Source organism: Aspergillus novofumigatus (genome assembly GCF_002847465.1).
Source record: "Aspergillus novofumigatus IBT 16806 chromosome Unknown P174scaffold_9, whole genome shotgun sequence".
Taxonomy (NCBI): domain Eukaryota; kingdom Fungi; phylum Ascomycota; class Eurotiomycetes; order Eurotiales; family Aspergillaceae; genus Aspergillus; species Aspergillus novofumigatus.
Genome location: NW_020194282.1, coordinates 843911 through 866609, shown reverse-complemented (window position 1 = coordinate 866609; position 22699 = coordinate 843911). Strand labels below are relative to the sequence as shown.

The following is a 22699-nucleotide window of genomic DNA, read 5'->3' as shown; positions in this document are numbered from 1 at the left end:
AGAGTCCTTGGATGGAGGCCTTGTTGATCTGAGAGGGGGTGGGTTGGTGCGTGCTTACCAGATGACTCTGATCGTCATCACTCTAGAAGTAGCTTATCATCCAGCTATTGGACGCCCTGTTCTTGATCAGGCTTACGGAGCGGTTGGCACTGCAGTGATGTGGACTGTCAAGTCACAGGTCAATTGTACAGAATTATCACCATTATGGTGAGGAGGAGCACCAAGTAAGATAGCAATCTAAGAACAGCTCCAGCAGTCCCAGTCCGATAAACCAACCTCGCCAGCAGACAACCCACGAAATGATTACAAACTATGCTTGAACGCACGACATGCTAAAGAAAGACAAAAAAAAAAAGCAGCTAGACCATCTGCAAGGCCCGGATTACTTCTTTCGCGCAGCGCGCAGTTTGCCCACCGTCCCACTAGACATGATATCCCCATGATCCGCACTGCTATGGCTCTCCTTATCGCTGTCGCTGTCTTTGTCGCTCTCACTTTCACTCGAACTGGAGCTGGAGCTGGAGCTGGAGCTTGACTCGCTCTCATCGGAATCGTCATCGGACGGAGGGGAGAAGATATTCCGCGGCCGTTTTGGCGCGGCGCTGATCTTCTTCTTCGCTTGCTGTGCCTTCTCCGCTGACTCTTTCTTCTTGTCAACGAGCAGCGTCTTGAGTGTGGCGCGGCTGCGACTCCCGTTGATCGGTTGGCCCCAGGATTGTGATGCCGCCTGCGAGGGCGCAGGGGACCGCGCGTTACCTTGCGATGAAGGAGTTGCGCTGCTGCGGCGGAGGAGGTCAGCCTTGCTCTTGGCGGGTTTGTCGGTGCCGTTCTGGGTTTCGGCCGCCTCGGCGTCGGTCTCGTCGTCATCGTCGTCTTCGGATTCAGAATGCTCCGAGGATTCTTCGGAAGATGAGGAGGTGGAGGACACGTCTACTGGCTCGGAAGCGGGGGCTTTCTTCGTGCCATTTGCCTTGGCCTTGGGGAGGTCACCGCGCTGGATCTTCGTCATCGGAGGTAGCTTGGCGTCCTCAGCGGAGCTCTCTGGGGGTTCATTTGGAGTGCCCTTCGGTTCCTCTTCAGTCGTCCGGGGCTTGGCCGCTGTAGGAGTAGCAGTAGAATTTGCTCCCTTCTTGGCCTCTGCTGCCTTCTTAGTTGATCCTTTGTGTTCAGCCGCTGTAGGAGTAGTAGATGGTTCTGTCCCCTTCTTTGCTTCGGCTGCCCTTTTCGCGGAGCCATTCCGTTCAGCTGCTGGCGTCGACTTCTTCGCACCCTTCGCCTTTGATGTAGTATCCGCCTTGGGTGTGTTTGCATCTCCGTTAGTTTTGGACGAGTCCACTTTCGGTTGCTTATCATCCTGCGAAGAAGCACCCATATGTGCCTCCATTTTGGCGATTTCTTCCCGCTTCGCCCGTAGATCAGCCCGAGCTCGCTCAAGCCTGTCTTTCTCGCTGGAGCGGTTCCGTTTCTCGAGTTTCTGGACCCGGTCCAATTTGGCCAATAGCTCTTCCAGAATGCGCACGTACGCCGGATCCCTGCTCTGCTCCTTGGCCGCTCTAATCCTCTCCTCGACTTCTTCCTTGTCCTTGTGATGCTTCTCGAATTTCTGATTCGCTTCTCGCATCAACTGGTCCACTCGTTCCTGTGGAACACCGGTAGGGAACACCATCTTGCTCGGTGTCGAAGACTTCTTTCCGGCATCAGACCCTGGTGTCCCTTTGCCCTTGGGGTCGGTCTGCGAAGTCGATTTGGGAATCGGTGTCGAGGCCGTAATGACCACGTCCTCCCCTTCGGCAAAAGACACAGACCGGCGTTGCGCTGACTTGTCGGCAGGCGAATCCTTTCGTAAAGCCGAATGTAGTTGCTTGACTCGATCCACAGCAGGGGTTTGCTTGGATGGCGTGGCATCGTTTTCCACCAACGATGCACGGCGGATTGTAGACGCTTTGCTGGAAAAGAGGGGATTTCCTGATATCGACGCGGTCGTCGCCTCCTGGGACAACGAGATCATCACCTGCGGTTTGCTAGGGGGCTCTTTGTGATACCCAACCCGAGACCGGGTTTCGCAGACTCGGTGGGTTTCTCGGAGAGACTTGACCGTCGGCCGACAGCAGAGAACGACGGTGCCCTCTCGTGTCTTCGGGCCAATGGACTGCTGACGGGCGGCTCGGACAGCGACTGGCTTGGGTTGTTCTCCTTGTCCGACGATCCAGGGCTTCTGGGCTCCAAACGAGGCTCCTTGTTAGGTTGCTCTTCCTCCAAGCTCTTCTTTCTCTTGCGTCGTCGAACCGCGGCCATTTCTCCCCTTGAGGAACTCTCTTTGCTCCCATTCACCACCGGCTCATCCGTCTCCTCGACTTCGGCCTCAGGGGGTACTTCCTCCGTCGCCGCAGCATCGCCGTCATTCATCGCCACATCTCCATCTTTGTCCAAATCATCAGATTGTTCTTCTTCTTCTTCCTTCTCCTCATCTACCTCGCCTTCCGGCTGAGAGATGTCTGTTTCTAATTCCTCCTCCTCATCCACCTCGCGTCCCAACCGAGACGGTGCTTGTCTCGGGCTCAAAAGCGATTCCGACCCGCTGCGCTCACGCTCCGTTCGATTCGACGAGGGAAAGTCCGGCTCCGCGACAAACTGTGAGATCGACCGAGTGGCAGGCACCTGTTTCGAGACGGAGCCGCGTTTCGCGGGGGATGACTGCGTCTTGGGCGTCGGGGTCCGTTGCCGTTCCGGTGAAGGCGACTCCCCAAGCTCCTGACTCTCCATGCGCTTGTGCTGTGGGGTAACCGCAGCAGCTCCTCCCTGGGGATCCTGCGAGTCGTTCTCATGCACAGGCGACTCGCCCCACCGCGGAGGCGACATGGGGATCTCCTCTTGCTCCACGGAGGAAACCGGCACGTCCCTGCGACGGTCAGGTCCGTCCGCTGTAGCCGCAGTCGTAGGACCGCCATTTATCTGTGCACTGGGTGTATCGCGTTCTGAAAACGATTGAGACTCCTCGGCGATAGTAGGAATCTTGCGCAAATTCGCCTGCACCGCCTCCTTCTTGATCTTGATCTGGCGCTCAAAATCCTGCGCGGCGGCATCCCAGTCCTGCGATACGGAGGGGAACCGAACAGGCGCATAGGGCGCTGGTTTCTGAACCACACGAACTGTACCGCGCTGGTCGGCGCCATCGGTGCGGGCCCGACCATTATCCACAAACACATCGGCGACGGTCAACTCGGCGTCGAGATCGTCGGAGTCGTGCTCGTCGTCGACAAGTTTCTTGATCTCCAGGGGCCTAGTCACGATATCCGTAAGCGCTGCCCGAGCAACACCATACCTCTTCCAAATTCAATCTGGTACGACAGATGGAACTCACTCAGCGTTCGGCCGCAGCTTCGCCCACTTCTCCCGGATCATGCCCGCCAATCCACCCATCGTCACCTCCTCGGGGTTCTCCAGGACCAACAGAAAGGAAGCCGGCTTCCCCGCTGTCGATCCAGAGTTCTGACTCGAAGCATCGCGGTCACGGTCACCTAGGAACGAGCGGATCGAAAATGACGAAGAGGACTGGGTCTGTTCGCGGGGGTAGACCTTGACCGTGAGACGTAGGAAAACCATTCCGGAGAACAGCTATATGGGAATGGAAGTCGCTATTCCAAAGTATCACAGAGTATCATAATAATGCGAGCACGGATGTAAATTAAGTACGGCGTAGGTTCTCCAGATAGCGGACAGTCGAAAGAGGCGATGTGAAGATTTTCCGTCGGTGTTGTAGAGCGCGGCAATGGCGAATTGAATTGCTCAACAGCTGGATCAAAGCACGTGTAGTAGGCAGAACAACACAGTGAAGAGGTTAGAGAATATTCAACATTGAAGAATGAGCAACACAAAGGATGGTGTCTGGTGAAGACACAGCAACGTGAGAAGCAGACATGGAGAAAACGCGTGACCCACGCGACTGAACACTTTAAAAAAGGAACCGCCTGGTTGGCTCCACTGTCTGTACCAGCCACCAAAATTTACCGGAGTTTAACTACAGGGTCACCCTCGACAGAAATGTGACAGATGTCGAATTCTGCAGAGACGCATATCGTGCAGTGACTGATACTAGGTCTGTGGAGATTTTTGGTCCATCATTGGTCAGAGGCTTTGTGACATGTCTCTGTGCAAACAAACCGCAGGCGAGGCTGCCGCCATGTCCCATTAGAGTATGCAATCATCCATGAACAATCAAGGTTTATATATTCAGTAAACGTCTAGGTATATATCAAATATTCCAAAATCATCCAACAAGAGACCAAATCTACTCAACCGGAGTAAAATATCGTTTGAACCGGTCAATCTTCGTCAAGCGCAACTCCACGATGACCGAATGGCAGCTCATCAAAAGACTGGGAAACCGAACGGTCCAAAAATTCAGATAGCCCTCTGGCAAGCCGCCAATATGTGTCTTGAGATGCGCCGGCATGTCGTTGTAATGATTGCGCTTGTTACGTAGCGCCCGAAGAAGGTCCAACATCTTCGAGCCCGTGTACTTGCGCTGTTTGCCAAGGTTGTCCTTGAAATCCTTGGGCAGAAGACGTAGGAAATCCATCTCAGGGCCCATCACACGGCAAGCCACAGATTCCAGACACAAAAGGGCATGCGAAGGAGGGTCCCGTGGCTCAAACTCAAAATGATCCGATACGTCGCAGAGGAAGCTGAGACGGTCGGACGGGTTCCAGAAAAAGGGATGCATCAGAACAGCACTGGCGTCGGGTCTGGGAAAAGTCAGTAAATATGCAAAAAAAAAAAAGGCCTAGAGAAGAGGGAGAGGAGCTAACCGTTTGCGAGGGTCAAGAGATAACATTGATCGGATCAGGTCGTCCGCCTCAAAGGCGTAATCGCCTAGGCGCTGGAGTTCGTCCAGGTTGAAGTTGCCCTTGACAATATTCGCCTCCCGCATGAACTTCCCGTTCTTGTCGAAGGGATGGCTACCACGCGTCAACACATAGTAGAAAACGCATCCCAGAGAGAAGATGTCGATAGCGCGAGTTGCTCGTCTGTTGGTTTGCGGATCCACCACTGCTGGCTCAGACGACTCGGTATGCTGAGACTCGCCACCTTGGATGGCCGAACGGTTGTCGTCGTCTACCAGCAATTCTGGAGCTCGCCAACCAGATGTACCTGCGGCGTGCGCTGTAGTTGCTCGGAACGAGCTCTGATTATCGTCAAGCTTCTTGCATAGACCGAAGTCAGAGATGAGTAGTCGCAGAGACCGCGAGCCGCTACGTCCTCGAGGCATAGCCACAAGAATATTCTGCGGCTTTAAGTCGCGGTGCACAATCTTGAGAGAATGCAGGTATCGAACACCAGCGATGATCTGACGCAGGATATCGGGCATATCCAAGCCACCCTGAACCAGTTGGGGGTAGTCACCCGGACGTTCAATCAAGTCCTGGAGAGACGCAGGGCACAGCTCCAAAGCGATGTAAAGGAAACCGGCCGCTTGCTCACGACAGAAATAGCGAATGACGTTGTTATGATCGTCGCTCTCCTGCAACAGTCCAACTTCATGAGAGGCGATGTCATAGAACTCAACCAACATACGTTTGACCGCAACGTCCCGACCATCGAAGGACCCACGGTACACGACCGTTCCGTGACTACCATGACCGAGGACAACGTCGCTGTATACCTTGAGTCGACCAATCTGAAGAACACCGTCCATTTCGATAACCTCGTTGGACACGGTCCGCACTAACTGGACATCGGGCTCCAGACGGGACTGAGGCTGCAGGTTGTTCACTTGATCCACGACTCGGTCCGCCTGATCCTTTGATTCACCTTCCGAATCAGCCTTCTTTCCGCGTCTGTGACTCTTTCCGCCCCGTCTACCTCGGCGAGCTTTTTTCTTAGGCTTCTCAGGTGACCCCGCCGGGTCCAGTTCCTCCACATCGTCGTCACTGTCAGGGCCGCGCGACGGTTCTCGAATTTTCACTCGAGGGGTGGAATCAGGGCCAACGGCACTCCTGTCTCGTTTCGGTTTTGGGGTCGCATCACCTTCTTGTTGCTCTTCAGGCACTTCGACCTCAACCGTGAGGTTCGATATCGGTCTGCTAGGACTGGCATCATTCTTAAAATGAGTGTTTCCGACAACGGGAGTGGAGGGAGTCGACAGTGGTGGCTGAGCGTAGGAAGCGATAATATTCTTGACATCCAGTTTCTGCTTGGCGAGTTCCTGTATGTTGTGGGAATTGAAATAGATGAAAGCACCAAAGAACAACAGTAGGATGGTCACGAAAATATCGACAGCGTTATCCCAGCCCTTTCGGATTATTGTACTGTGCCGCAGAGCCGGTGGTAGCGCCAGCTCGGAGGGGCTGCGCATTAATTCTCGCGGAGTATCATTAGCTAGCTCTAGGGGTGATGATGGCCCTGAGATACTAGGAATATTGCGAATGACCCGGGGTCCATTCAGCGAGTGAACACCAGCCAGCGCATCACGCTGTTGACTAGTTGACAAGCTGGTGAGAGGCTGGCCATGCCGTAGGTAGTCTTTCTCGTAGCACTGAGCCATTTTGGCCCGTCCTGTCACGAGAGGGTAAGTCTCCTCCGACATTGCAAACCATCCGCCTGCTGAAGTGCAATCAACAAACACCCTCGTATCTCTGTCATCCAACGAGCCGTAATCCGGATCAGGTGGCTGTAGGGGTTGCGAAAGAAGCACAAGCGGAGTGGCTGCTTCGGGTGACTCGACGTTAATGGGGCGTGCGACATCGAAAACACGAACCACAGGAGACGAAAAACGCTGGGTGTAACGAGGGCGGTCCATTCGTGAGTGATCAAATCCCAATACCACGCCATCATGCATGCTGTAAATATGGCTCTGATCCATCGTCCGGAAGTACTGGCTCTGAAGATCCATGTCGCGATTGTTGGCCGTCCATTCGGAGTACTTCAACGTGCAGATTGGATCACCGGTCTCTGTGTTTTGTATCGCAACCGCATACTCAACACGACCAAGCACCAGGGTGCCGGAAGGTGTATCGCACTCCTCAGCTTCTAGGTCAAAACCGTCGACCTTGCGGCACCCGTGCCCAGATGTGATAGGACCTCTGGAGCTGAACACTCGTAGGATATTTCCAGTCCGTGCATTCACGGTATATAGAGTTGTCTCCTTCCGGGCCGTATAGGTAACGGCCGGGTCTGTCCCAGAGTAGGGAGTCTGCTCCACCAATTCCTTGACGGTCAGCCCCAACTTCTGCAGCCCCGCATCCGGACCGGGGCTATATATATACAAATTGCCATCTTGAGTCGGCTCGACAATCCAAAGGAAATCATCTTCGGGCTGAGGCCGATCGAAGCTCGACCGGTTGGCTCGATGGTAGATGCTCTCGACCATGGGGCTGCTCGGGACCTCCAGGGCCCAGCGGGCTGCGCCGGTCTTGCGATCGCGTGCGTGAATGGAACCGTCGACGGTCGCCAGTAGGACAAAGTCCTCAACCTCCCAATCCTGCAGAGACCGCGCGTGAAGCTGCGGTGCCAGACCGGCAGATGAACTGCTGGCCTGGGCAGGACGGGCTCGAACGGCGCGGCCGGGGCCCGCCAGAGCCATGGTTGCTAGGGCGCTCGCATCGTTGGATTTCACGTTTATTGTGGGAAGAGGGTTCTGGTCAAAAGAACGCTGTGCCGGAGGGAGAGGAACGGACAAGGTCGAGGGGAGGTCATCATGTTCCTGCAGCTGCTGCGGAGCGACAAGAATAGGGAGCAGAAGTAGGGCGACGCTGGCGGGGAGGGTCGTACGGGCGCCAGGCAGCCGCCACCGCATGGTGAAAAGCTACAACGTCGGCAAAACGATGAGGCTTTGCAGGTAATCAATCACTGTAGGATGACGACGAGGATTTCATCAGGCTCTTCTCGAGGGGAAAGGGAGAAGATTCACAACAGGATGACGAGAAGCCAGGCCGGTGAAAGAAGTTCGGAAATTGTGTGGTTCGGACGGAGAGTGCGGAGGGGGCGCCGTGGTACTAAAACGGGACGCTTCAGGCGTTCAGGAACCAATAGTGATGCGATACTAGTGGGTGGAGGGGGAACAAAGGACGATCTGGCCTCGACGGAGGAGACTGGAGATCGACTATAAATGTTTATTCTCCCCGTAGTTAAGCACCTAGGCCTACTGGCATGGGAAGAAAGAGAAGCAATATATGAATATATGGCGGACGATGTAGGAATAAACGGAGAGATGGAAAATGGCGAGTGTGCGAAGTAAAACCATAAAAGCCCCGTAGCGAGGATTCAAGGAGAAGGAATGAATCGACTAAGGGGGGAGTTAGGGGCACTAAAGTACTGAAGTGACGCGAGGCAGACCAATATAATCGGCCATTTCACACGAGGAATTCGCAATAATTCCATATCTTAGACTATGGAGTACGGAGTACATTAGTCTACTCCGTGTTTCTTGTGACACCCATGGAAGGCGACCGAAAAAGGCTGAGTCGTGTGCAAGGGCGAGTCTCGACTGGCGCCAGCCAACGGAGGATTGTCGCACTGCCTCCGCGCTGTACATAGCCCGCTGTCAAATTCGCGAAGAGTAATTGATCACCCCAGACATGCTCAAGCCTGCTTCAAATAAATTTTCTGTCCAATAGCCGCATACTCTGTAAGGTAGATGGGAAGACAGGGTACCTCGAAGAGCAGCCCAGCAGGAGATGGAGACTGGGGAGAATCCAGATTACAATACATCCATTCCTTTCATGGTGTGAGTGGGGCAAGTTTCTAATAATCAATGCTGATTGAACCACAAATGAAACATAGCCCCTCGCTGGTAATGATACTGTACTGAGGTTCTTTTGAGAAGGAATCAGCCTGGATGAGGAAGCAGCCTAGATCATTCACCTGGAATTGTCTTCAACCACGATCCAGGAGGTGGAAAGGTATTCATTTTTGCCGGGATAGCCTGAATAGGTGTGACGACCTTTTCTCTGCTAAATAGGAGATTTTCATCATCAGTAAGGTAGTTCCATCATCGCTTCAAACAGTTGATCTGGTGGTAAGTCTGCAGAGACGAACGGAAGATATATTTACGAGAGCGAAGCACATATGCTAGGCAACGCCAATATTGTACCTGTCACTCATAAGACGCTAAAACGGGGTGGTTCCTTATAGAAAAAAAGCCATGATCAAGGAAGAACTGAAGATGTCAAGATCTTTCGCTCCTCCGGACGCCTCAACTCCAACACAGAGAAGCCTAGATCGGAGGTCATACAAGTCCCCTAGAATACAAATAGTAACATGCAACCGTAGCACAAAAGAAGGCGGATTGGAGGAGGACGTGGGTCCATGTGCTCTCCTCCTCAGATACCAATCATCCGCAAAGTATATACAAATCATCATGATTGCGCAACATTGAAGCGGATTGCTGGAACGCTTTTATCTCCCGTACACCATCCAGGTCACTGCTGCGATCCAGCCACTGAGGAAGACCACAGTCACAATTCCCGCACCAGCACGATCCCCCGTTGTGACTGGCTGCGGTTGAGGGCGGGCTTGCTCTGTCCCTGTGCCCGCGCTCGCGTTACCCTTACTCGTACCTCCAGTGTCTGCGGTCAACGGCGCTTGAGCCTGCATCTTGTGGGCAATCATCGAGGACGAAAAGACGCTCAAGGCGCTCATCTGCCCCTCTAATGAACTCGTTCCGTCAAAGGTGTCCTGATGCCAGCGCCGCCCGCAGAGAGTCTGATTCGCACCGCCAGAACACTGTTTGGCTGCCGCAAGTGCCGACTGCTGGATCCTCGGGACAATCTCGGACGACGTGTAGGGGGCGATGGTCGTAATAAAAGTTAACCAGGAGGAAAGGAAGCCCTTGAAACAGTCCTGGTTGCGATCGCACTTCATGTTCGGCTCACAGGCAATTTCAGACATGACCATGCCATTCTGAAAGGGGAAGAACCGCTTGAACGTGGTGCCCAGTAAGCCATCAAGACCCTTCTTCCATTTGTCGCCTCCATTGGTCTATGTCTTGTCAGTTCGGCTCCTCATTTTCGCAACATAACCAGGTCTCGAAGTAGAGAGTTCGCAACGTACGTAATTATACATATAAGCAGCACCACTGACATATGTGCCATAGTTATAGGTCCATTGGAGATCTCCATGGTCCGTGCATTCAGTATCAGGCGTAGTGGTATCGGCGATAGTCCAGTCCGACTCCTTGAGCAGCGGGGTTGTCGCAGACCAATCCCATATTCTTTCCGCCCACTGTGAGTATGTCTCGTTGTTGGTATACCGCGCGAGTCGTGCCGCAAGCTGGAAGAGACCGCCATTCGAGATGGCGTTCTTGGTTCGGTAGCCCTCCTGGTAGGTAGAGATTTGCCAGCGCAGGCCACCGTGACAGGTGGACGTGTCCCAGCGCGGCACCTGAGTGTTGAACACACCCTGCGCAAGCGACACCCACGACGGCTGGCCATCTTCCTCGGGGTAGTTGAGCTCTGCCGCAGTCATAGCGGCCAATCCCCAGAACACCTGGTCGTCGTTGCCGAGATAGTTACTGTAGTTCGAAGGGAAGTAATCGTTGTTGCCCTTCTGGAAGAGCATACCCTGAGTGGTGACTTCGTTGTACGACGTGTCGCCGGTCCAGTACCAGTATTGAATTAAAGTCATGAACATGGCGCCGCCTTCCCACCACGTGTCGGGCAGTTTTCCAGGAATCTGGCCGGTCTGGTTGCCGGTGTAGTTACTCATCATGTTGTAGGCCGTTGTCGCAGCCGCATCCTTGATCGATTCTGCCATGCGTCCACTGATTAGCAATTGCGACACAGATCATATCAAGTCTGGATGTCCATGAGGCGGGGATATACATACGAACATCATTAATGTCCAGCTCGAGCGCGGTGACCGCTCCTTGGCCGGCAAGGACGACGGTCACCAAGGTCGTCCACGTCCGACTCGATAGTTTCATTGTCGGAGATCAGAGAGGATTAGAATCCAGCAAGAGACTGAAACGATCGCAGCATCGAAACGAGGTCAACAAGAGCGCATGAGGCGCCGGCAAACGAGCGCAAAAATCGCGAGACGAGCGGGTCAGGTGAAGAATGCGAGGAATGTCCGGAGAAGGTAGGTACTAGGTAGATTACTAAGTGCTAAAGAGTAGTTATGCGACGTCACTGCGGAGCCCAATTAAAAAGTAAAAATGAAAAAAGGTACAAAGATCGGCGACCGAGGAAAGACGAGGCGATTTAAGGCACAGGGGATGGAGGGGCGGACAAACGAGTGAGAAGGACAAATCCTCACAGTAGTTGACAAAGCAGAGGTTGGAAGAAAAAGACGGGGAAGAAAAAGCAAAGCGAGCGCAGATGGTCAGAGGATGGTTGGATTGAAGGGATTAATTATTAGTTACGTTAGTTAGTTATTATGATTGTCAATGTCAGCACGAAGACGGGATTAATAGTAAGTCAGATGCTTCATTCGCTGAACACAGGGAATCCACTGCGACATCACCCTTGGGTAGCAGCTAAGGTAGTGAGCCTGTCTTACAGAATACGGATACATGGAGGTAGCGTCTACTTTTACAAGGCACAGCCTGGATGGACAGAATAATGAGACCCTATTCGGTAAGAAGTAAGGATGGCCCTGGAATTAAAATGAAAGTGGTACCCATCCACCTGATTATTTGACAGTTATCGTTATCTAGAATTCTAGATGGACAGAAAGCTGAGGGACAAGAAGACAAGCCTCTGGGACTCAGGGTCTTGGTCCTCTTGGTCCTTTTGAAGAGCAAATCCCCACTCGAAGCAAAGATCATACCCGCATTCGGACTGTTCGGGTCAGGGACAGTCACAGTGCCACGACTTGGTGCTGCAAAAAGAACGCGCAATGTGCCCCAGAAGCCAGTTCCTCCAGGCTCTCACTGGTTCCAATGGTCCAACGTCGGAAGGGTTGTGGAACCCTGAAATCGCCTTGGCTACTACTACTGTATACAAAATAGGCAAGTGATCCTTCTGCTTCAAATACTCTCAGAAGCACCAGAATTGTGGAGATTCGTACTTCAAGCGTCAAGTAAAAGGTTGGATAGAAACTCTATCAAAATCTATTGCTCATCATGGCTATCAAGTGCGGAGTCGAAGCGTCCTGTGTCCCTCAGCACTCTCAGACCCCCCGGCCAAAAATAGCAGCAGCTAACCACCAAGACCTTGGCCCTATTGCTTAAATCGCCCAGCCATGTGACATCTGTTACCTGCATCTCTACTTACAATCCTAGGCACCATATAAGTCCAGGTTCGGATTGGATCACCAACTTTAAAAGAGGGTGATGCAATCAAATGATTCAAATCCCTCCTATCGGCATAAATGTTACAAAGCCATGACACATGACGACAGCAGTGCTTATGCCGCCCCCACTGGAAAAGGTGCCACAGCATGTGCGCCGTCGCATATGTACCTATTTGGTCTGAAGACTCACTGTCTTCTTCGAGTATATAGAGCAGCAAGCTGGTCCAGAAAGGTTCAGCGGCCTAAGGCATATATGTTTACGCATTTTCTTTGGGCTGACGGCATACAAAAGGTCTACATGAGGAGAATACTGACTCACACCTGCTGCTCAGACCCGGAGATATTTAATATATTATCATCATTCGCGCTGTATCATAAACCCTGTACTGAAGACACGCTATTTTCTCCCATTCTTCACATACGCTCGCGTCTGCGAGGAGCAGCCCGGATGATGTTGTCGACACGCAGGAGAAGCTGTAGACGGACATAGTTAGCTAAACGTTTCTGCAAAATCAGGTCAACGACCATGCTTACCTCTGCGGCTTCTGATGCCGAGGAAACAACTGCCTTCTTCAGCTTGTAGCTCTCCACAACACCCAACTCCCGCATATCAGCAATACCACCGCCAGGGGTAAGCAAATCCAGACCGGAACAGGTCATGCCGTTGTTGATGGCCTGGCGGAGTCTCGTAACCAGATCGCTCGAGTCCAAACCGGCATTGTCGGCCAGAATAGTGGGCAATTGCCGAAGAGCGTAGGAGAATGCGTCCACAGCCAGCTGCTTCTTGCCGGTAGTGTTCTGGGCCGCCTGTTCGACGGCCTTGGACATCACCATCTCGGCACAGCCACCGCCCAGTGTGACCCGGGGATCCTTGACAGTCTGAGAGAGAACAGCCAGAGCATCGTGGAGAGATCGCTCTGCCTCATCGAGAAGCTGCTCGGTGGCACCGCGCAGCACGATGGTGCATGCCTGACCGGCAGCCACGCCCGAGAACTTGATGAGGGTATCCTCGCCGATGATAACTTCCTCAATAACATCACACTGGCCGAGCTTGACCTGTTCGGGGTGATCGAAGGTCGAAGCAATCTCACCACCAGTGACCAGGGCAAGGCGCTCAATGCCGTCGAAGTCGGCATGCTCGATGGACATGATACCGGCCTCGGTGAACAGCTGCTCGGGCCAGTTGTAGATGAGTTGACGGTTGACGAAGCAGTTGATGCCGTGAGCTTTGATTCGCTCAACCTTGGCTCTCATCTTTTCACGCTCCGCCTTTTCCAGCTCGGCTAGTTTGCCCGTTGACTCGACCTTGACCCGTGCACCGAAGATCTTGACCTTGTCAGTGTCCATGGCGGTGTTGGCAACCAGAATCTTGGCATTCTCCAAGCGCTTGGGTTGGTTCACACCGATCTTCTTGTCAAGGATGAAGCCCTCATCGAGGTACGAGTCGCTGAGCTTGCCGCCGGCCTTTTTGATGATCTGGATGTGGCTGAGGTCGGTCGAGCCCTTCAACCGGAGAACTGCATCACACGCGAGAGCAGCAAAGTGTTCGCGGTCCTGAGCCAGAACCTTGGAGCTGAGGGTTGTCCGAGCGATAGCATGGAGATCTTTCCGGAAAGCCTCCATATCCTTGCTCCGGTCGACGGCAGCCTTTTCAAGGGCCGCCAGGGCGGCCTTGCTGGCTATCCGGTAGCCCTCGATGATCGTCTGAGGATGAATCTTGCGGTTCACGAGCTTCTCTGCCTCACGCAGCAACTCCGCTGCCAACACCGTCACGGATGTCGTTCCGTCACCGACTTCGTCATCCTGGACCTTGGAGATGTTCACCAGCACCTTGGCCGCGGCGTTATCGAGGGCAATAGACTTGAGGATGGTAGCACCGTCGTTTGTTACGAGGATGTCGCCGGTCGACCTATTTTACCCCGAGAGTCAGTTCTGGCAAGCTCATTTACAAAAAACCCCGCATTCTCAGGAGACCACCCCACGTACGCTGACTGAAGGATCTTGTCCATTCCCTTAGGACCTAATGTGCTTTTCACCAAGTCACCAACAGCGATGGCGCCGACAAAGGCGGACAGACGGGCATTTTCGCCCTTTTCTTCGACGACATCGTCGCCGAAGATCTGAGTGGGATTGGCGAAGGACGCCTGCAGGTGGTCAGCATTTTGCAAATTAAGATATTAACATAATAGACGACGAACCATGATGAATAGTAGATATTTAGAAGGTAGCTACCGGTGGGAGGAAGGCAGGCAGCTCAGGGGGAATACTGGTTCGAAATCACCGTTGAGGATTCAATAATAATGCGGGACGTCCAGAAAAGTTCGCGATGTGGCCCGAGCTCAAGTTGTAGCTACAGACCGCCCGCCCAAGAAGTTCCTCTTAACAACCCCAGTTGACTCAATTCAAGCGCGCTCCTTGCTGTACCGTCTCAAAAGAAATCTTCCATTTTATCTTTCGCAATGGCGGATACTGACGAACAAGCGAAGCTGGCAGTCAATAAGCGCCCCCATGCTGCCATTGAAGATGAAGATGGTGCGTTGGACCCTTCCCGAACAGCGTCTGATTCAGACTGAAAACAGGAAACTGATCAAGGCTTTCAGGAAACGGCTCATCGTCAGACGATGACTTTGGTCCTGCTCTACCCTCCGCCGATGCGCCGAAGAAAAAGCGACGCAAGTTACCCTTCGAGAAGGTCTACGTGAATGCGCTGCCCGCATCTCCGCGGTATTCGAGATCGCTTATGCACAAGGAGCAGCTGTCCTTCGTTACGATGACTCCCTACACAGACTTTCTCATCACGTCGTCGATGGACGGTATCGTGAAGTTTTGGAAGAAAATGGCCGTCGGGGTCGAGTTCGTCAAGGAATTCCGAGCCCATCCTGCGGAGATCAAGAGCGTCAGCGTCAGCGCCGACGGGAGGAGTTTTGCGACGGTTGGTGCGGACAAGACGATCAAAATCTTTGACGTTATCACTTTCGGTAGGCATGATCTCTGCTATGATTTCTGCTTTGCGAACTAATCGCGTGTGCAGATTTGTTGGCCATGCTCTCCTTGGACTTCACACCGCGCTGTGTGTGCTGGGTACACCCTCGCGGCGCATCCCTACCATTGCTAGCTGTGACAGACGAGAATAGCCCCATGATACAAGTCTTTGATGGTCGTGGAGAGAACGCCACTCCCCTAAACACCGTCAAATCGATCCACCGTAGCCCCGTGGCAGCCATCGCCTTCAACAACGCATACGACTGTGTCATTTCAGCCGATCAATCCGGGATGGTCGAGTATTGGCGCGCAAGCGACGGCTCGTATGAGAAACCGGACAATGTATTTGAGCTCAAATCCTCCACGAACCTGTTCGAGTTCAAGAAATCCAAATCCGCACCCGCGTCCATTACAATATCACCATCGGGCGAGCAATTTGCAACCGTCTCGTTTCCCGACCGGCAGGTCCGAGTCTTCGATTTCGCAACGGGCAAGCTCTACCGGAAATACGACGAATCTCTCACCACCATCACAGAAATGCAGCAAGCCGGCACAGCCCTCTACCCACTGGATGAGGTGGAATTCGGCCGCCGTCTCGCCGTTGAACGCGAACTCGAGAATCCCATCACCCAACCCAAAATCAACGTCATCTTCGACGAATCAGGCCACTTCGTGCTCTACGGCTCCCTGTACGGCGCCAAGTGCATCAACACCTACACCAACCGCGTCGTCCGCGTCTACGCAAAGGACGAACCCTTCCGCCCCCTCAACCTAGCCATGTATCAAGGCCAACCACAAAAGAAAGGCGTAATGACGGTCTCCATGGCCGCAAGCGCCAACCCTCTCCTCCAGGAATCCGAAGAACGAGACCCGATCCTCGTCTCAACGGGCTTCGCCAAGATCCGCTTCTACCTATTCACCAATGAAACCGAGATCTCCAAATCCAGCCGGGACGTGCAGAATGAACGCCCCACGCATGCCGACGCCCGCGAGACAACCGCCAAAAAGGCCGCCGAGACGGGCACCTCCGCCATCCTCCACACCACCATGGGGGACATCCACCTGCGGCTTTTCCCGCAGGCGGCGCCCAAGGCAGTTGAGAATTTTGTCACCCATGCGCGCAACGGGTACTACAATAATACCATCTTCCACCGTGTGATCCGCAAATTCATGATCCAGGGCGGTGATCCCCTCGGTGACGGGACGGGCGGCGAGTCGATCTGGGGCGGGGAGTTCGAGGACGAGTTCTCGAGTCTGAAGCACGACAAGCCGTATACGCTATCCATGGCGAATGCGGGGCCGAACACTAACGCCAGTCAATTCTTCATCACGACGGAGAAGACACCTTGGCTAGATGGTAAACATACTATTTTTGGACGGGCGGTGCAGGGGTTGGACGTCATACACAAGATCGAAAACACCAAAACATACAAGGAGAAGCCGGAGCAGGACATTAAGATCGTGAGCATTACTGTGACTTGAGCGAGTGCGGACTTCCCGAAACGCCCCATGACGACTGCCGTATACTATGAAGCCATCTATTTTGCATGTAAACTACCCCGTGCGTATCTAGCAAGAGCCAAGAATTTTTTTTTCCTTCCAGGTTTTGAAACAGCAAGATTAGCTTAGAGAGCCATTGTAGAAAAGTCCGCTCGGCCTTAGAGCAGGACTCGACGGCGAGTCTGTATCCTGTTGCATCTAACAGGACAGAGCCAAGGAATGACCTAGCTAGACATTGCAAGCCAACTAGATTCCCAAGCTCGTGGAAACGCCACGTGAGGGGAATCAAAAGTACTATATCCCGCAAAAGATAGAACAGAGAAAGGGAGCCAAGAAGGCCACACAACGTATTGACAAACATCGTACCACACTATAAAGTATGCGCACTGATTCGACAGCGAGGGGAAACATTTTCAAGAAGATTGAAAAGATGGACACGTAAACGCCGGATATATGCAAGCTTTAGGTGTTGGTCATACCACTGAGTATCAAAACACCCAACAAAATCCAAGGAGGAATGGGGTCGCAACTGCGTTGAGCTGGCTGCTGAACCTTCGCATCATTCGACTAAGGAACCTGTCAATATTCCCAAAAAATGACAAACAGCTGGCCGCAAATCATCGAGTAACCTCCCGGATCTCGACATCGTCGTCCGCTGACTGGGGCGTCTTTGCTAAACGCGAAGAAGGGTAGCCGGACCGCGCTCTGGAGGGTACGACCTCTGTTCGCGAACTGCTGGCGATTGAATCGGAGTTTGGGTAACTTGACCGGGGCGGAGGTGCAAGACCGCCAAAGTTCGATGAGAATTGGCCCGGTTGGCCGGGACCTGGACTTTGGTCACGCACGCGGCCGCCGGCGAACAATCCGCTCTCCGTTCCACTGCCGCTGCCGCCGACGCCATGATAGAGATTCGGATATTTGGCATCGTGGCGTTTCTTAAGCCATGTGGCTACCGCGGCAATGATACTGAATGCAATGAGGAGGACAATAACCATGATGACCCATTTGTAGTGGCCGTCCCACCTGCAAGAATGCTGTCAGTAACGGGATTTCGAAGTAGTCGCGGCACAATGCCGCGGTATGCTTACCAGGTCTTGGGTTTAGCCTCTTTGGCCGGGGCCTGGACGTTTGAGCTTGAGGAAGTTGTGCTTGCCGCAGCACCTGATGTGGCTGTTGTCGTCGCCGCTCCAGAATTCCCTCCCGAATTGCCCCAGAATTGCAATAGTTGGTGTACCATGCCTGCAACAACTGTTTATCGGTTTCGCTGCTGCAGGACGAGTCGCAGGTCCCATCGGGAGAGGTTTTCAGTTGAGATAGCAGAGATGACTGGCAGAAGCAAGAGACATGGACCGCGTGTGTGTCTTCTGGACTAGCCAGGCAGCTGTCCGCGGCCTGCTGGAGCTGCGTGCATGACAGCCCACATTCTGGGAACGAAGCGGAAGCGGCGGAAGGTAAGATAGTATCGGTGGTCGCGAGAACAGTGGTCGTGAGGAAGAAGGCGATTATCAACAAATGGAATAGTTGACAAGTCGGCTTGAGCACAGCATTGTTGGCGGTCCAGGCCAACAGCCCAGATGCCATGACGACGCAGGTTGAGACTCCGGTGGAGACCGTCAGGTGGGAAGCTCACAGCAATAGACGGCCCACCATCATACGAAAAGGCGAAAAAAGAGGTTGAAAGGGGACGAGGAACAGGATAGTTTAAAGGAAAAAGAGGAGGAGGATCAAAGGAATGACAAGCAATGGTCGGGTAGATGAGATCGAAAGAATGCTTCGATCAGATGAGATAACGGATGATCAACGAGGGAGACGGATTGGGCAAGGAAAGGAAACGAGAGAGAGAGGAGCAGAAAAACAGACAGGACAAAGACAAGCAAGAAACAATTTGGAACAGGGTCCAGGACTCAGCGGCAGAGTATTTCGCCTGACTCGTTAATAATAATTATTATTAGTTGAATCCAGGCACAGACACTTGTTATGGAGACGAGCCTGGAGTAAATTAAAAAGACCGCGTGGATAAATGGCGGAATCAAAAATAGTCAAATAGGCAGGAGGAAAAGCATCTCCGCAAGCGGCCGGAGCGAACATTGAAGACTAGACACACATGACTACCTTAGTTCTTGTCTAGCGGATGATTCAATGCAATTGATTCGACTGAATGCTCAAATCCTGGTTGACAGCAGCCAATGTATCCTTGGATCTAAATTGCTCTTCCAAGGGATCCAATTTCCCCAGGGTCAGGCACCGAGGCAGTCAGGCATTATTGAGGCACACAAGAAGCTATATATTTTTCTGTCACCTTAAGGTTACACTTGACAGTTCACAGTAGCATGAAGGGTTCAAAATGACTGTGTCCGGTTGCGGCACAATGTCATTACAGTGTCAACATGAGGTGTCTGTCGATTAAAGAAATAGAGACATCGAAACTTGGCTCATAGTCATACAATGTGAGTTGGAGGTTGTGCTCCCTGCGTGTACAGTACTTCTGTACTCCAATCTCCGTAAGCTAAAAAAAGCAAATGCAACATTTTGTACTACGTACTAGTACTCCCACTATTGTCCTGGCTGTTGTTCTTGGCGTGATCTGGTCGATCCGACTCAAGAACCTCCAACGATGGAGGTAAATAGAGATTGAGCTTCCGAGCTATCACGGAGTCAAGTCGCTGTGACTTCATATCCATATAGAAAATCGTTTCTCGTGGCCACTGACAGAACCTGCCATTGCTAGAACGGGGAAGGATCTGCTTGAATGGATCGACGGCTCAAGAGGCCCAGACTCCGAGATCGTGAGAGCTTCAATGGTTGACTTAGCCAGGCTGTCAAGGGGGAAGAATGTCAGCCTGAATGTCGATCTTGAAGAAACTCGATCGAAACTTCGACTTTACGAGAATTAATTCTTATTTTGACACCAAATCGTGTTGTTTCTTTCGCGACGATCATGATGCAATACCATGATTGCGACCGTCGTCCTTCCGGTCGAGATGGCCGGTCACCAAAAGCTGACAGACCATGCTACGAACGTTTCGCTGTGCTTTTCCCGTCCAGGGACTGCTTGAGATAGCTCTTACTGGACTACATTTGGGAACTTGGGATATTGTCGCGCCCTAGCCTCTTCATCGATATTGGCACCGCAGTCCAAGGGGACCCGGTCGGCGATAATCCTAACATCCGCCCTTTCAGTCTTTTCCGCCCATCCTCTCGTACACCTGCAACATGATGATCAACATCGGAGTTGACGGATTTTGCACAGCTTAGCCCCGTCAACGCGGACCGATCTGAGTCATCAGTCGCAACGCCTGGTCTCGGGTACAGGGTATATATATCATAAATAAGCCGTGACTTCAATAAGAAAGACAATCGAGAGATTGATCGTAACAGTATAAGTCAGAAACACCCGGTACGATGGCACCTCAAACCTGGCTCATCACCGGCGCCTCATCCGGCTTCGGGGCCATCCTTGCAGAAGCCGTGCTGAAAGCCGGTCATCGAGTCATCGCGACCGCTCGAAACCCTGTCAAGGCAGCGCAGACTTATCCCCAGATCGAGTCGTTAGGTGGGACCTGGTTGCAGCTCGATGTGACCCGACCAAACACAAAGGAAATAGTCGAGGAGGCCATCCGGAAGCAAGGACGGATTGACGTTGTCGTCAACAACGCAGGCTATGCTCTGCTCGGGAGTGTCGAGGATATGAGGTATGTCCTGGCCTGACTCGTCTGGCCTTGGAGTGCATCAGCATCGTCTGACGATCATAGCGAGGAGGAGATCCACCAACAGATCAACACCAACGTCTACGGACCCATGCGAGTCATCAAAGCCGCACTGCCGTTTATGCGTGCCCAGAGGTCCGGTACGATCGTCAACATAAGCAGTATCGCAGGGTTACAGGCTCAGCCTTCGTGCTCACTCTACGCGGCCAGCAAGTTCGCTCTAGAGGGTACGTTCAGAAGAAAGTCCGAATGATTCCTCGACTGACAATCACCAGGTTTCTCAGAGTCCCTTTCGAAAGAAGTCGCCCCATTCAATATCCGAGTTCTCATCGTGGAGCCTGGTGCCTTTCGGACGAACTTCCTGTCTGCCTATGCCACCCCAGCCGCTGGACTGAACCCGGCGTACGAAGGCACGACCATCGACCAGGTACTACAAGTCTTTCAGAGCAGCAGCGGGAAACAGGCAGGCGATCCGGTCAAGGCGGTTGAGCGAATCATCGATGTGGTGCAGGGGACCGGTGTGGGTGCTGGCAAGACCGGTTGTCTCCGCTTGCCGTTGGGACGAGACTGCATCACACGGGCCAAGGTCAAGCTGGACGATGTGAGAAAGAATTTGGATGAGATGGAGGATATTGCCTGCAGCACAGATTTGTGAATTGCCAATAATATAGATTGAAGGCAAAAGAGTTCCTTCGGCAGTTCACTGTGTGATAAATGCGAATTGTGTCCCCTGTGCTACCTGACATGTACCGGGGATGAAAGAAAATCCTCAAATCCACTCTCACCACTGAATGGCAAGGGTCCAAGAACATTTCTAGAATTTCCTACGCGACTCGTTTCCACCTAACGAGCGACGGGTTGGTTCATCGTGAATGAAGGACCTCATTGCAGCCATCGAGCCGGACAATATGTCCGCCAATAAAGGCCATTGTTCAGTAGTAGCGAGATGCTACTGGTACCGTGGGCGCCATTATGTCTTCAAAGCGTGATAATGACTTCATTCAGACGTTGCGTGCGATATACAAGCCTTACGACTGCCTGTCGAGAGAGGACACAATATACACGTATCCTTCGACAGCAAAGTCCAGAATCTAATTTCTCATTATAAAGCCGCGCCAATGTCCAAAACAATCGAATTCAATATCTTCAAAGGGTCTGAGAGTGGGGATGTCAACCCCGACACGATCAGACGCACCATCCAGCCCTCGGAAGTCTTCGTCGAGATCTCGCACGCGGGCCTCTGCGGAACCGACCGGCTATTCAAGAACAAGGGCATTGCTCTCGGCCACGAGGGCGCAGGTACCGTCCGCGACGTCGGAAGCGCCGTGACTACCTTCAAGGCCGGCGACAAGGTTGGCTTTGGCTGGGTACGCAAGGTGTGTGGACATTGCGACTTTTGCGTTAGCGGTATGTACTTTTACCGGCCTCTAAGGCCTTTCAATCGATGGTAATGTTATTATGCCAGGCCACGATCAGTACTGCCAGCAGCGCGAGCAGTATGGCAAGGAGAACACCGAGATCGGCGCATTCGCTACCCACGCCGTCTGGCACGAGAGCATGCTGGCCAAGCTTCCGGATGACCTGGAGCCCGAGTATGCTGCTCCGCTGATGTGCGGCGGAGCGACTGTTTGGTGTGCTTTGACGTGCTACGATATCAAGCCTGGAGAGCGAGTCGGGATCCAGGGAATTGGGGGACTGGGGCATATGGCGATTCAGTTTGCGTCGAAGCTAGGGTGTGACGTGGTTGTATTCTCCAGCTCCGCTGCAAAGAAAGACGAGGCGAAGGCCCTGGGAGCGAACGAGTTCCATACACTTGAGAACGGTGCTGTGCGAGAGGCTGTGCGGCCGGTGAAGCATCTTCTCTGGTGTGGAAATGAGCCGCCTGATTTTTCCAAGTTGGTGCCCTCGTCCTTGACTGCAAGAGAGTGTAACTTACCTCTGTTCCAGAGTATTTCCGCTCATGTCTCCCGATAGTACGATCTATCTGCTGACAGTGAGCACGCAACAACCCCCGCTGCCAGTCATGCCGCTTATCTCGAACGGCATTCGGATTCAAGGATCCGCGGTAGCATCGCGTGTGGCTGTCCGCAAGATGCTGCGATTCGTGTCACTGCACAGAATTCGACCCATCATCATGACTTGGCCGATGACCAAGGATGGAATCCAAGCTGCATTCCAGATCCTGGAGCAGGGCAAGATGCGGTACCGGGGAGTTATTGTGGGCCAGAGACATTTGATGGGGAAGCCTGCTGTAGAGAGAATGGGATGATAGTATAAAA

General features: G+C 52.9%; 8 protein-coding genes across 8 annotated transcripts; 3 read left to right on the top strand and 5 right to left on the bottom strand.

The window, feature by feature from the left end:
• Window positions 1-154: 154 nt before the first annotated feature.
• P174DRAFT_445706 (uncharacterized protein) lies at window positions 155-3443 on the bottom strand. Its single transcript, XM_024828400.1, has 4 exons — window positions 3362-3443; window positions 2048-3280; window positions 416-2021; window positions 155-388 (listed from the first exon to the last, which is right to left on the bottom strand). Exons 1-4 carry the CDS (start codon window positions 3418-3420, stop codon window positions 383-385), a joined length of 2904 nt encoding a protein of 967 aa, XP_024678407.1. The 5' UTR covers window positions 3421-3443; the 3' UTR covers window positions 155-382.
• A 755-nt stretch (window positions 3444-4198) lies between these two features.
• ireA (bifunctional endoribonuclease/protein kinase IRE1) lies at window positions 4199-8050 on the bottom strand. The gene is made up of 2 exons (XM_024821641.1): window positions 4809-8050; window positions 4199-4745 (listed from the first exon to the last, which is right to left on the bottom strand). Exons 1-2 carry the CDS (start codon window positions 7793-7795, stop codon window positions 4289-4291), a joined length of 3444 nt encoding a protein of 1147 aa, XP_024678406.1. The 5' UTR covers window positions 7796-8050; the 3' UTR covers window positions 4199-4288.
• A 1032-nt stretch (window positions 8051-9082) lies between these two features.
• P174DRAFT_515825 (glycoside hydrolase family 76 protein) lies at window positions 9083-11326 on the bottom strand. Its single transcript, XM_024832227.1, has 3 exons — window positions 10825-11326; window positions 10051-10745; window positions 9083-9978 (listed from the first exon to the last, which is right to left on the bottom strand). The coding sequence occupies exons 1-3, from the start codon at window positions 10919-10921 to the stop codon at window positions 9397-9399; spliced, it is 1374 nt and encodes a 457-aa protein (XP_024678405.1). The 5' UTR covers window positions 10922-11326; the 3' UTR covers window positions 9083-9396.
• A 1217-nt stretch (window positions 11327-12543) lies between these two features.
• P174DRAFT_413907 (chaperonin-containing T-complex subunit CCT2) lies at window positions 12544-14512 on the bottom strand. Its single transcript, XM_024824371.1, has 4 exons — window positions 14430-14512; window positions 14218-14375; window positions 12766-14140; window positions 12544-12705 (listed from the first exon to the last, which is right to left on the bottom strand). The coding sequence occupies exons 1-4, from the start codon at window positions 14430-14432 to the stop codon at window positions 12646-12648; spliced, it is 1596 nt and encodes a 531-aa protein (XP_024678404.1). The 5' UTR covers window positions 14433-14512; the 3' UTR covers window positions 12544-12645.
• A 129-nt stretch (window positions 14513-14641) lies between these two features.
• P174DRAFT_307974 (WD40 repeat domain-containing peptidylprolyl isomerase) lies at window positions 14642-16931 on the top strand. Its single transcript, XM_024821640.1, has 3 exons — window positions 14642-14763; window positions 14832-15209; window positions 15263-16931. The coding sequence occupies exons 1-3, from the start codon at window positions 14691-14693 to the stop codon at window positions 16693-16695; spliced, it is 1884 nt and encodes a 627-aa protein (XP_024678403.1). The 5' UTR covers window positions 14642-14690; the 3' UTR covers window positions 16696-16931.
• A 399-nt stretch (window positions 16932-17330) lies between these two features.
• P174DRAFT_424980 (uncharacterized protein) lies at window positions 17331-18294 on the bottom strand (the record flags this gene model as incomplete). The annotated part of the gene is made up of 3 exons (XM_024825244.1): window positions 17331-17736; window positions 17802-17833; window positions 17875-18294. The coding sequence occupies 3 exons, from the start codon at window positions 18292-18294 to the stop codon at window positions 17331-17333; spliced, it is 858 nt and encodes a 285-aa protein (XP_024678402.1).
• A 1821-nt stretch (window positions 18295-20115) lies between these two features.
• P174DRAFT_378199 (putative short chain oxidoreductase/dehydrogenase) lies at window positions 20116-21075 on the top strand (the record flags this gene model as incomplete). Its single annotated transcript, XM_024822811.1, has 3 exons — window positions 20116-20405; window positions 20466-20647; window positions 20696-21075. 3 exons carry the CDS (start codon window positions 20116-20118, stop codon window positions 21073-21075), a joined length of 852 nt encoding a protein of 283 aa, XP_024678401.1.
• Window positions 21076-21538: 463 nt separating this feature from the next.
• On the top strand, window positions 21539-22689 carry P174DRAFT_424978 (NAD(P)-dependent alcohol dehydrogenase; the record flags this gene model as incomplete). Its single annotated transcript, XM_024825243.1, has 3 exons — window positions 21539-21827; window positions 21886-22315; window positions 22368-22689. The coding sequence occupies 3 exons, from the start codon at window positions 21539-21541 to the stop codon at window positions 22687-22689; spliced, it is 1041 nt and encodes a 346-aa protein (XP_024678400.1).
• Window positions 22690-22699: the final 10 nt, after the last annotated feature.

Bases quoted from the DNA above. Each gene is read 5' to 3' on its own strand.
- P174DRAFT_515825 (XM_024832227.1), bottom strand. From the start codon at position 10,921: ATGAAACTATCGAGTCGGACGTGGACGACCTTGGTGACCGTCGTCCTT. The intron at 10,746-10,824 runs GTATGTATATCC...GACGCATGGCAG, and splicing joins GCTGGACATTAATGATGTTC to AATCGATCAAGGATGCGGCT. The intron at 9,979-10,050 runs GTACGTTGCGAA...GACAAGACATAG, and splicing joins CTGCTTATATGTATAATTAC to ACCAATGGAGGCGACAAATG.
- P174DRAFT_413907 (XM_024824371.1), bottom strand. The intron at 14,141-14,217 runs GTACGTGGGGTG...GGGGTAAAATAG, and splicing joins GACAAGATCCTTCAGTCAGC to GTCGACCGGCGACATCCTCG. The intron at 12,706-12,765 runs GTAAGCATGGTC...GTCCGTCTACAG, and splicing joins CGGCATCAGAAGCCGCAGAG to CTTCTCCTGCGTGTCGACAA.
- P174DRAFT_307974 (XM_024821640.1), top strand. From the start codon at position 14,691: ATGGCGGATACTGACGAACAAGCGAAGCTGGCAGTCAATAAGCGCCCC. The intron at 14,764-14,831 runs GTGCGTTGGACC...CAAGGCTTTCAG, and splicing joins TGCCATTGAAGATGAAGATG to GAAACGGCTCATCGTCAGAC. The intron at 15,210-15,262 runs GTAGGCATGATC...TCGCGTGTGCAG, and splicing joins CTTTGACGTTATCACTTTCG to ATTTGTTGGCCATGCTCTCC.
- ireA (XM_024821641.1), bottom strand. From the start codon at position 7,795: ATGCGGTGGCGGCTGCCTGGCGCCCGTACGACCCTCCCCGCCAGCGTC. The intron at 4,746-4,808 runs GTTAGCTCCTCT...GACTTTTCCCAG, and splicing joins TCTCTTGACCCTCGCAAACG to ACCCGACGCCAGTGCTGTTC.
- P174DRAFT_445706 (XM_024828400.1), bottom strand. From the start codon at position 3,420: ATGGGTGGATTGGCGGGCATGATCCGGGAGAAGTGGGCGAAGCTGCGG. The intron at 3,281-3,361 runs GTGAGTTCCATC...TATCGTGACTAG, and splicing joins AAGCTGCGGCCGAACGCTGA to GCCCCTGGAGATCAAGAAAC. The intron at 2,022-2,047 runs GTTGGGTATCAC...AGAGCCCCCTAG, and splicing joins TCTGCGAAACCCGGTCTCGG to CAAACCGCAGGTGATGATCT.